Source organism: Ammodytes marinus, assembly GCF_949987685.1.
Source record: "Ammodytes marinus genome assembly, chromosome: 6".
Classification (NCBI taxonomy): domain Eukaryota; kingdom Metazoa; phylum Chordata; class Actinopteri; order Uranoscopiformes; family Ammodytidae; genus Ammodytes; species Ammodytes marinus.
The window spans coordinates 29,617,219-29,629,096 of NC_137235.1; the positions used below are offsets into that span (position 1 = coordinate 29,617,219).

Genomic DNA, 11,878 nt, shown 5'->3' on the forward strand with positions numbered 1-11,878 from the left:
CTTAGTCGGGGACAGCCCTACTGTGAAACATAAGCAGCCAAGGATGTATGAATATAATAAGTTTTTTTGTGCAAAACGATTGATAGCCGCTCGACCCTTGACTAAACTGTACATAGATACATGATAAAACTGGTTTGGTTAATAAACTAGTGAGCGGTTGGATGCTGGGTCTGGGGCGAGGGTGTTTCGCCAAATTGTGTGACGTTTCGCCAAAATGTGTCCCCACCAATATGAACATCAAAGTTACGCCACTGCTCCCACTGGTAATGTTAGCTATGCTACCTGGTTCGACATCCACTTCATTAAATCTGTTTTTGAATCTGAACTGTTTCCTGTGTCTTGCAATTGGGTTCTTGTGTGTCTTTTCCAGAAACCTGACACAGTCGAATAGATTTCACTTAATAGATGACTTACAACACATTTGTGATATGTAAACATAACACAAATATATATTACTGCTTTTATTAAATGATTAGTTCATCATTATCTAATGACTTGTATGGGACTTATTAATGAGTGACTAATAAATTAACATTATTATAAAGTGTTACCATTTATATTGCAATTTATAAAGCATTATAAATAACATCTTATGAATATGCTTATAATACTTTACAGAAAGGACCTTTATATACATTTTTACAAAACTAACATTTGCTTATTTTTGAGGACACAATAAGATCAAAATGACACAAATAGCAATTTAAGATCAAATGCTTTTATTGCGTTATCATTCATTTCACATCATATTATATGATTAGAAACAACCCATTAGCTGGAATGGTTTACTCAGCCGCCTCCTTTCCCTAAAACACACACAAATAAAAAAGGGTTTGATTAGGTAATAAAATACATGTTGAGTACTTTTTAATTTAAAATGTATTTTTCTGTGCCAAAACGCAGTTGTATATTTACCTTGCCAGAGTCACGGCTCTTTGCTCTCATTTTGTTGACCTGTGATTCTGCAATGTCAGCGCGCTCCTCAGCCTCCTCTAGCTCATTCTGAACCTTCCTGCACTTGGAGAGATGTACATTGGCCTGCTCCTCCTGGAGTAAGATAGAAATGGACGTTTTTGATTATCCAAAAGATCCAAGGTCTTCTATGTGTATGTTAAATCTGACACAACATCAAGTTTTTAGTGTTAAAAATATATATGTTGTCCCTTACCGCCTCCTCAGATTGCCTCTTGTAGGCCTTAACCTTAAGCTGCAACTTGTCAACCAGATCCTGCAGCCTGGCAACGTTTTTCTTGTCCTCTTCAGTCTGTTATACAAATAAAATTTGCATGGTAAAATGTTCTCAATGATATACATGTAGTAGATGTTTACATGTTTAAATCTTAATGTGGTTGTACCTGGTAGGTAAGCTCCTTCACCCTCCTCTCATATTTGCGGACACCCTTAATAGCATCTCCTCCACGTCTCTGCTCAGCCTCAATCTCGGCCTCCAGCTCACGCACCTATAGAACACAAGAAAGACATAAGGTATCGAAACTTTTTCAAAGTCTTGCTTCAGCTGTACAAACTCTTATCATTCATTTCTTACCCTAGACTCAAGTTTCTGAAGCTGCTTCTTGCCACCCTTCATGGCCAGGTTCTCAGCCTCATCCAAGCGGTGCTGCAGGTCCTTAACACCGACCTCCAGGTTCTTCTTCATCCTTTCCAAGTGAGAACTAGTATCTTGCTCCTTCTTCAGCTCCTCAGCCATCATAGCAGCCTAGAGGAAATAATGTTAATGAAAAATGTCTGGAAAAAGCACCTTTATTTCTTTTTGAAACTAAAATTAAGAACACGTGAAATGTAAACCTACATCAGTGATAGCCTTCTTTGCCTTCTCCTCTGCATTCCTTGCTTCCTGAACCGTATCATCCACTTCACCCTGGACCTGGACCAGGTCAGTCTCAAGCTTCTTCTTGGAGTTAAGAAGACTTGTGTTCTAAAAGATCAGAAATAAGTTAAGTTATCACTTGCCTGACAAATATTTAGATTTGTAAATTAGTGGAGAAATGTTGAAAAAGTGTTCACCTGGGAGTGCAGAAGTCCAACACGCTCACTTGCGTCCACCAGCTCCTGCTCAGCGATTTTGCGGCTTCTCTCTGTCTGTTCCAGAGCAGCTCTAAGTTCCTCGATCTCAGCTACCATGAGACCATTCCTACGATCCACCATAGCAGCTTGTTCTTTGAGATCCTCCTGTGCTCTGACAGCATCATCAAGGTGCAGTTGTGCATCCTAGTGAAAACATATCAAAATGAATGCCAACATTTAGTTAGACTGACCACTGTGTAACAACACCTGTGTCTTACAATACCTTAAACTGTGCCTGGACATTCCTAAGCTGCTTCTGGGACTCAGAAGCCTGGCGGTTGGCGTGGCTAAGCTGAATCTCCATCTCATTCAGGTCTCCCTCCATCTTCTTTTTGATCCTCAGGGCATCGTTCCTGCTTCTGACCTCAGAATCCAATGTGCTCTGCATTGAGTCAATCACCCTCTGGCTATTCCTCTTGATCTGCTCCATCTCCTCATCTTTTTCTGCCAGCTTCCTGTCTACCTCACCCTTAATCTGGTTGAGCTCAAGCTGGACACGCAGGATCTTAGACTCTTCGTGTTCCAGAGTTCCCTAATGACAAGAAAGAAAGAAAGAAAGAAAGAAAGAAAGAAAGAAAGAAAGAAAGAAAGAAAGAAAGAAAGAAAGAAAGAAAGAAAGAAAGAAAGAAAAGAGTCAGGTCGGCTGCACAGCGTTCATATTATGTTTGTCAATGATGGATTTATAATCGAATTATTTGTTTAGGGTCTCCTCTTAAATGTACCTCAGCCTCTTCAAGAGCTGTCTGGATTTCAGACTTCTCGGTCTCCACTTGCTTTTTGGATTTCTCCAGCTCATGGATGCTCTTGCCAGTCTCACCAATCTGTTCAGTCAGATCTGAGATCTCCTCTGTAGAAAGATACATGTGTTTTATGTTGTTAAGCCTTTATATGTGAAATATGGATGATTTGTTCTAAAACATCCATTAAGTTAAGTTAAGTTACTTTTATTAGTCAATGGTTACATTGAAATTTGTCTTTTCGCATATCCCCTCTCAAGTTACCACACTTCGGAGGGGGTCAGAGCGCAGGGTCAGCCGAAGTACAGCAGCCCTGGAGCAGTTTGGGGTTAAGTGTCTTGCTCAAGGACACAATGGTAGAGATGGTGGGCACCGTAGACATAATACCAGCCTGTCCGGTGCCAGGGATCGAACCAGCAAACTCATGGTTACTGGTCGGCCACCTTTCCTCTAGGCCATCCTACCACCACCATGTGTTGAATAGAATATAATGTCGCAAAAACTTACGCTGCAGGTTCTTGTTTTCCCGCTTCATTGTCTCCAGCTGATCCAGAGATTCTTCATAGGAGTTCTTCATTTTGAAGAGCTCAGTGCCAACAGAACGAGCCTCCTTCTGAGTTCCCTCAAGCTCTGCCTGACCCTCCTCAAACTTCTGTTTCCACTCTGCCAAGACCTGAAAACACCATTGATACAGATCAGTTGGTCATTTAGTAAATGGTAATATAAAAAACATATATAAATATGTACATATTATTATATTGTTGCTATGGCTGGGACAAACAAAGTGAGTGTTTGTACCTTGTCAAAGTTCCTCTGCTTCTTGTCCAGGTTGGCAGCCAGAGCATTAGCCCTCTCCACATCAATCATGAGGTCCTCCACCTCACTTTGGAGCCTCTGTTTGGTTTTCTCCAGAGAAGCACATTTGGAATTGGTTGCCTCAATCTGCTCCTCAGCCTCCTGAAGGCGCTGGGCAAGCTTTTTCCTGTTTGAAAAGTTGCATTTGATCTCTTTGTGAAAAACTAGTACATGAATGAACTACAAATAATTACATATTTTTTAGATACAAGATTAACATTACAATCGGTCACGTCATTTAATGGTTTGAATTGTACTCACTTGGACTCCTCAAGCTCCTCAGTGCGCTGGATAGCATCAGTTTCATACTTAGTTCTCCACTGAGCCACCTCACTGTTGGCCTTTGACATCCCACGCTGCAGCTCAGCTTTGGCCTCCTGCTCCTCCTCAAACTGCTCTCTCAGCAGGTCACAGTCATGGCGGGCTGATTGCAGTCCATGGGCAAGAGCATTCTTGGCCTGGTGTAAGAAATCATTTTCAGTTTGCAAAGTTTCTAAATAGCACACATGCATTTGATTTATACACAACTAGCTTTTTCTTACCTTAACCTCCTCTTCAATCTGTCTCTTCAGCTCTTCAATCTGCTGTGTGAAGGCCTGTTTGCCTCTGGTCAGCTGGGACACAAGAGCTTCTTTCTCTTCAATTTGACGGCTGAACTCCCCTATTGTGAAAAAATGTCATGATACATTATTTTGTGTTATTTTGCTCAAATATACACTTCATCGACTGATTACTTATATACCATTTTCTGTCAGGAGACGTGCTTTCTGTCCACCAATGTCATTCATTTGACGAACATTTTCATCATTCTTGGTCTTCAGTTCGCTAAGTTGGTCCTCAAGAGTACGGCACATCTTTTCAAGATTTCCCTAATGAGGAAAACAGAGATCAGATCATGAAGTAATTTTTATAGAATTACCTTATTTTGCTTTTCTACTTTTTTTTTTTTTTAAACATTAATGTGATTTGTACCTTTGCTTTTGCAACAGCCTCCATGTTGCTGGAGAGGTCATCAATCTCCATCTTGTATTCACTCTTTTCCTTCTCAAGCTTCTGCTTGACACGCTGGAGGTTGTCGATCTGTTCTCCCAGCTCGGCAACGCTGTCAGCCTGCTTCTTGCGAAGAGCTGCAGCAGTAGCTTCATGCTGCAGAGTGGACTCCTCAAGGTCACGACGGAGCTTCTGGAATTCAGCTTCACGCTTCTTGTTCATCTCAATCTGAGCAGCAGTGGCACCGCCGGCCTCCTCAAGCCTCTCACTGATCTCTTCAAGTTCCCTGGAGAGATCAGCTCTCTGCTTCTCAACCTTGGCACGAGCAGCACGCTCAGCCTCAATCTCTTCCTCCAGTTCCTCAATACGGGCCTGTTGAATGTAGGTGAGTTGCCTTTCATTGAACTTTCGCTTCATAAACACAAAATAGATGAGGTATGTTTTATGTAAGACAATATGTCACCTGAAGCTCCTTGATCTTCTTCTGAAGCTGAGCACCCATTGACTGCTCATCCTCAATCTTGCTAAGGTACTGACTGATTTCAAAGTCCTTCCTGTGAGATTAATAGATAGAGTTCATGGTAAGAGTTCAAGCAGTGGAACACCTCATTCAAAATACAGGTATTTGTTAAAATTCACAAAGAAACTTACTTTTTAATTTTCTCATCAGACTGCTGCTTGTCATTCTCAAGATCCATGATGCTTTCCTGGGCCAGTTTCAGGTCCCCCTCAAGCTTCCTCTTGGATCTCTCAAGGTCCATACGCAGCTTCTTCTCTTGCTCCAGAGAACCCTCAAGCTGAACATTCATATAAGTTATAAGTTATGCTCATGAAGAATTTTGCTTTGCCACTCGAAAGTGAATTTGTAAACTTACATCATCCACTTGCTGTTCAAGCTTGGTCTTTGCTTTGGTCAGAGTGTTGACTTTGTCTTCCTCTGCCTGAAGGTCATCAAGAGTCTGCTGATGAGCCTCCTGAAGGGCTTTCTTTTCTTTAGTCAGCTTAGCCAGGCTCTCATCCTGAGAGGCCATCTCCTCGGTCAGGTTCTTCACCTATGTTTTTCAGAAAGATGTTAAATAGTAATACTCTAATGTTACTTGACCTGCAATATAATATTCATATTTTCAAACCTTGTTCTCAGTGGCATGTTTCTCCTTTTCCACTTTAGCCAAGGTAAGCTCCAGGTCATCAATATCTTTCTTGAGCTCAGAGCATTCATCCTCCAGCTTTCTCTTCTTGGCAGTGAGCTCTGCATTGATTTCTTCTTCGTCCTCCAGTCTCTCGGTTGTCTCTTTGAGTTTGGCCTCCAACTGAATCTTACTCTTGATAAGTCCTTCACATCTCTCCTCGGCATCTGACAGATTCTCTCCTTCCTAATTCATTTCATGAAAATAGAGGTTAACAATCAATTCTGAAAAACTTAAAAAGGTAAAACAGTCAGTTGATGTCTACTTACAGATGCTACTTGCAGCGACAAATCATTCTTTTCCTGCAAGAGGGACACCAGCTTCTGCTCCAGTTCCTTCTTCTTGGCTAAAGCAGCAGCCAGGTCTGTTGTCATTTTTTCATAGTTCTCCTTCATGCTAGCAAGCTCCTTTTCAGTTTCAGCAGACTGCAGCAGAGGCTTGATCTTGTAGTACACCTTCATCCATGGCCAGTGTTTCACATTCATGAATGAGCGGATGTTGTACTGGATTGTAAAGACAGCTTCCCTGTGGAGAAGAAGTTGCTGTTATGGAAGTGTTGTTTGTAATTTCCGTACCATTATTCAGAATTGATTGTTTTTAACATGCCTCCTCTCCATCATCTTCACAAATTCTGTTCTCATGAGATAACCACGAGCCAGAGCCTGAGTCATTCCGACCAGAGATGATAGCTTTTCATCTCTCATCTCCTCAAGGAGACCCAGCAGTCCGGCCTTGAAGAACACCTGAATGATGAAATACAATTGAATTAATACAGGATGAAGTACATAGTGAATACCCTCTGAAACAAACAAATTCCATACGAACTCACGTAAGTAACATACGTAAAGCAAGGTTCTTACCTTGGTGTGTCCGAATTTGTACTCGTCATGAGGAACATCAATAGACCCAAGCAGCTTCTCTGAAGCCTTCTTGTTGTCAATGAACTGGCCCTCAGGGATGACACTGGCATTCAGCACCTTATACCTTTTTAATGAGAGTAAATGGTCAGTGAGAGAATTTTCTTTTAATACTCTACATCAAACTTCTGTTAAAATAGACACTGTTACCTCTGCTTAAAGTCAGCATAGAGGATTCTGCTTGGGAAACCTTTTGTGCAGATTCTGATACCCTCCAGCACACCATTACACCTGAGCTGGTGGATAACCAGGAAGTTCTCCATCAATCCTATACAAATGACATTTCTTAATTACATATTTGAAATAATTAGTAAGTCTCCTTGTTGGAGCAGCACACAGTAAAATAAAACATATCAACAACACTCACACATCTGTAATACATTACGTTCTCTATGTACCTGGAGTCTTTGACTCATTGGGAATCAGGCAGCGCACAAAGTGAGGATGGGTTGCCCTCAAATTAGTCATCAGCTTGCCCAAGTTCTCCTGTAGATCCAAAATGGTAACTCGTGTCAAAAAGTGCAACAATTGTGAGTTTTGGTATAAACTGAGATATGATTTGATACTATAATGTACAGTGTTAAACATTACCCTAAACTGCGAAGACACAGTCTGCATGGAACCACCCTTCTTCTTGCCTCCCTTCTTTGCACCGCCAGTCTCTGTTGACGATTTTAAGTAGACATGTATTGTTAGAACAATAAATACAATTTACATGAACACATGCTGCTCTTATAAACATATACAGTGAAAGTATGTTTTAGTTTGCTAAAGTCAATATCATACCCTCAACAACAGGAGGATACAGACTGGCCAGCAGTTTAACTGGGGACTTCTGGTACAGCTGGATAACGGAATCGTTCAGTGGATCCTTGTTCTTGTCCAGCCAGCCAGCGATATTGTAGTCCACGGTACCAGCATAGTGCACCAGGGAGAAGTGGGCCTCAGCCTTGCCCTTTTTTGGCTTTGGTTTCTCAAATGCTATGTTCTTTCCAAGATGCTGGTCATACAGCTTGTTCTTGAAGGATGTATCTGAGGCCTTGGGGAACATGCACTCCTCTTCAAGGATGGAGAAGATGCCCATGGGCTTGAAAAAAGCAGGAAGAGGTATGTCATTAAATGCTAGATGTTGCCTAATTTAGACCAACAGAACAAATACATTTAATTTCAAAAATGGAATCATTACCTTTTCAATCAGCTCAATACAGGCAGCTAAGTCCATGCCAAAGTCAATGAAATCCCAGATAATACCCTCCTTCTTGTACTCCTCTTGCTCCAGTACAAACATGGTGTGGTTGAAGAACTGTTGCAGTTTCTCATTGGTGAAGTTGATGCACAGCTGCTCCATGGTGTTGAACTGTGAGGGGACAAATAATCAATATAATATCTTCCACACCACAATAATTATTCTTAAATCAAAGGTTTAATCTGCTGATTGCTTTAAATGAATCTTACATCAAAGATTTCAAAGCCAGCAATATCCAGCACACCAATGTAGTACTGTCTTGCTTGTTTAGTGTCCAGCTGCTGGTTGATACGAATGACCATCCACAAGAACATCTTCTCATAGATAGACTTGGCCAGGGCAGGCACTGAGTTCATCACCTGAAGAAAAAACAAAGAAAAAAAATGATTTGATTCATTCAGCTATTTTGTAAAATTATGGATTGCTGGTCTTTTTGAACTACTTCCAGTGAGATAAGACGAAATAATCAAGGAAAATACTTTCATACTTTACTCAATGTTATTTGTTAAACAAATATAAAAGTAGAGCTAATTCACAGACGGCATCTGATGTTACTAAACGAAGAGGGATTACACATCTCAGTTTTCTTTTACTTAAAGTTAAAATGTTTTTTTTAAACAGTATATCTTGAATACCTGAGGTACAGTCTGTCCCTTGGTGACAAACTCATTTCCGACCTTCACTCTGGGGAAGCAATAAGCCTTCAGCATGTCAGCGGAGTTCAGACCCAGCAAGTAAGCAACCTTGTCAGCATCTGAAAATATTTCAGAGATTTTCAGTAAATACATACAGTATGTGACAGTGATTGTCCATCATGACAGATACCTTAGTGACTAGGACATGTAATAGGCCTACTGTTGTTTTTAAGCTATGCATTTTGAGCTAACATGAAATTCTCACCCTCTGTGCCATCAGGCTCAGCCTGCTCCTCACGTTGCTTCTGCTTGAACTTCATGTTACCATGGTGAAGAATAGCACCAGTCATCTTGTAGATGCTGTTCTTCTCTTCATGAGTGAAGCCCAGGATATCAATAGCGTTCTATTTTCAAAGGAGTTGTCCACACAATAATCAATTTAAAAACTTATTTTACAAGAGCAGTTCTGATGTTGCATTTACTGCTCATAATAAATGCCAATATTTTGAATTGAAGTTCACTCACATCAGTGGCATCCAGCTCTTCTTTGTCATCAATGCTCTTCACGGTGATTTGACCCATGCTACACATGGGGAAGTCGTAGGGGTTGGTTGTGAGGAGGGACATTTCTGGAGATCAAAGAATTTTGAAAAATTCAATGCATTGTCATGTATACAAATGAAATAAAAAAAAAACATTGTGCATATACTCAATCTTTTACCAACTATCTCAGGTTTGTGGCCGGTCATCAACTGGAAGAAGATGTGATAGCCTCTTTCATCAGCAAGCTGGTATGTCACTCTAGACTTCTCCAGCAGATCTACAAACATTGTTCATTCGTCACAGCCTGCCCAACTCACAGTTAAAGACATTCGTATGCTCTCTGAGGATTGTTACTTACATGTCTCAATATCGGCACTAGCCAGTTTGCCAGTTTTGCCGAAATGGATTCTGATGAATTTACCCTGTTTGGAACATAGGAATATTTAATGTCACGGCACATTTGGAATTTCTATAGTATATGTTGTAAAAATCCCTCCGTACTTACAAAACGAGAAGAGTTGTCATTCCTCACAGTTTTGGCATTACCATAGGACTCCAGCAGGGGATTGGCTGCAATAATCTGATCCTCCAGTGACCCCTGTAATTTAAATAGAGAATTGATACCAGAAAATTACTATTATTATAATTATTTTCCATTGAAAGATATTTCGTTCAAATAAGGCTGAATTATACTCATACAATAACATAATCACACCTTTGACTCGTCCCTCTTCTGTCCGCCTGCTACTGAGATTGTTGCAAAGTACTGGATGACACGCTTGGTGTTCACAGTCTTTCCAGCACCAGATTCTCCACTGGGGATAGACATAGACTTATAAGAATTTCTTCAAAGTATTTGATCATTGTAAACAAAGTCAACAAATGTGAAACTTACGTGATCAAGACAGACTGGTTCTCCCTATCTGTTAGAAATAAAAACAATGGAATTTACTATGTTTTTCTTGCAAGTGAAACCTGATAAAATGGTAATTTGTATATTAGAGTTGTTATAACTTACCAGCACTCATGAACTGATAAGCGTTGTCAGAGACAGAGAAGATGTGGGGTGGAGCCTCCACACGCTTCTTGCCTCTATAGGCATTTACAACCTCACTATCGTACACTGGGAGCCATTTGTAGGGGTTCACAGTGGCACAGAACAGCCCAGAGTAGGTCTGAAAGTAACCATAGAGATTCAACAGTTAACTTAAAGATTCACACAAGTACAAGTGTAGCCATTTTCAGCATTTCTCTTTTCTCATTAGGCAGATTGTCTTACGTAGATCATCCATGCTGCATATCGCTCTTTGAGGTTATACAGCACAGAGGCTTCATTGAGATGGGTCATCATGGCCATGTCCTCAATTTTGTCGTACTTGGGAGGGTTCATTGGAAAGACCTGTTCTTCTTTAACTACCACCTCCTGCAACAAGACATTTGTCACGATGAGAACTGATCATAAAACATTCCTAGATTACTTTTACTTTATGATACTAACCTCCTGAGTGGTCAAGACTTTGACAGTGACTTTGCCACCATCCCTCTTGATTATTTGTCCTTTCAAGAACAACTCCACCTTATCTTCCACATAGCAGGCAGTCTTGGCGTCAAAAGGCGAGGTTTGAGCCTCAAGTCTCTCCCTCTCTGGCTTACGGAGGTAAATGGCAGCTTTGCCGTAAGCCTCCATCTCAGCGTCAGTACTCATGGTTGCTTGTTACTTCTGTAAGGTAATTGCAAATTTGAGTATTCTTATTCATCTTTTTTTAAACAAATAACTTCAAGTCACATGATACTAAAATAACTAAGTTAAACTGAATAATAGACATTAACAAACAAATCTATCTATCTATCTATCTATCTATCTATCTATCTATCTATCTATCTATCTATCTATCTATCTATCTATCTATCTATCTATCTATCTATCTATCTATCTATCTATCTATCTATCATCCATCCATCCATCCATCCATCCATCCATCCATCCATCCATCCATATATATATATATATATATATATATATATATATATATATATATCCATCTTTCCATCTAACTGTTATTCCTGCTTCATTACAAAGACTTAACATTAGCCCATTCTAAATATTTTCTAGACTGAGTTGAAAGTAATAAGATGAACAATAACCAGGCAAATAACAAGTAAATGAAATATTTCACACAAAGTATATACAAATGTAAGACAGTTAAAAGAGGTTCATACCTGAGCCTCTCTCTGTGAAAAATCTTTTATATTCCTCAATCCTGTTGAAAACATAATCCATATATTCAGATATGGGTTAAAGTTTGGCAAGATGTACTTTATAAATATAGTAATTACTTCATATTTTAAACAAATTCCTCAAATAGTGATTACTTTGAAAATCTCCAGATGAGATGAAACAAACACTTACCACAAGCTGGGGTAACCTAAGGTCCTCACACACTGCTCTGGCCGGCTGCCACACTGACACAGCTTTGGCTCCCTTTATATGATCTGGCTTGCTTATGCAGCATGAGCTAAATATGGAACCAAATGTCAAACATGGTGTGGATTACTACACACTTTTTTTTTACATGATTGTAGAACATAAATAATTTATATTACACTTCTCCAAATTGCCCATGTCCCAGCAGGGTTCAACGTAATATTTTTTCCCAACTTGGCCAGAAGACAAGCTTTTTAC

General features: G+C 40.0%; 1 protein-coding gene across 2 annotated transcripts; it reads right to left on the minus strand.

Moving 5' to 3' along the window:
- Window positions 1–785: 785 nt before the first annotated feature.
- On the minus strand, window positions 786–10,900 carry LOC307251998 (myosin heavy chain, fast skeletal muscle-like; the record flags this gene model as incomplete). 2 transcript variants are annotated; one of them, XM_080029512.1, is made up of 39 exons in its annotated part: window positions 786–806; window positions 916–1,047; window positions 1,169–1,264; window positions 1,356–1,460; window positions 1,547–1,717; window positions 1,811–1,936; window positions 2,026–2,229; window positions 2,309–2,617; window positions 2,808–2,932; window positions 3,330–3,495; window positions 3,621–3,804; window positions 3,939–4,135; window positions 4,220–4,338; window positions 4,420–4,546; window positions 4,650–5,039; window positions 5,131–5,221; window positions 5,319–5,464; window positions 5,543–5,719; window positions 5,798–6,040; window positions 6,124–6,379; window positions 6,461–6,597; window positions 6,715–6,838; window positions 6,922–7,039; window positions 7,170–7,257; window positions 7,363–7,433; window positions 7,558–7,858; window positions 7,958–8,128; window positions 8,227–8,376; window positions 8,653–8,771; window positions 8,918–9,056; window positions 9,178–9,281; window positions 9,374–9,472; window positions 9,554–9,617; window positions 9,701–9,793; window positions 9,911–10,010; window positions 10,091–10,118; window positions 10,214–10,370; window positions 10,475–10,615; window positions 10,694–10,900. In XM_080029512.1, 39 exons carry the CDS (start codon window positions 10,898–10,900, stop codon window positions 786–788), a joined length of 5,796 nt encoding a protein of 1,931 aa, XP_079885638.1. The 2 variants fall into 2 exon arrangements, with proteins under 2 accessions (XP_079885638.1, XP_079885637.1); XM_080029511.1 differs by having other exon boundaries at window positions 10,475–10,618.
- Window positions 10,901–11,878: the final 978 nt, after the last annotated feature.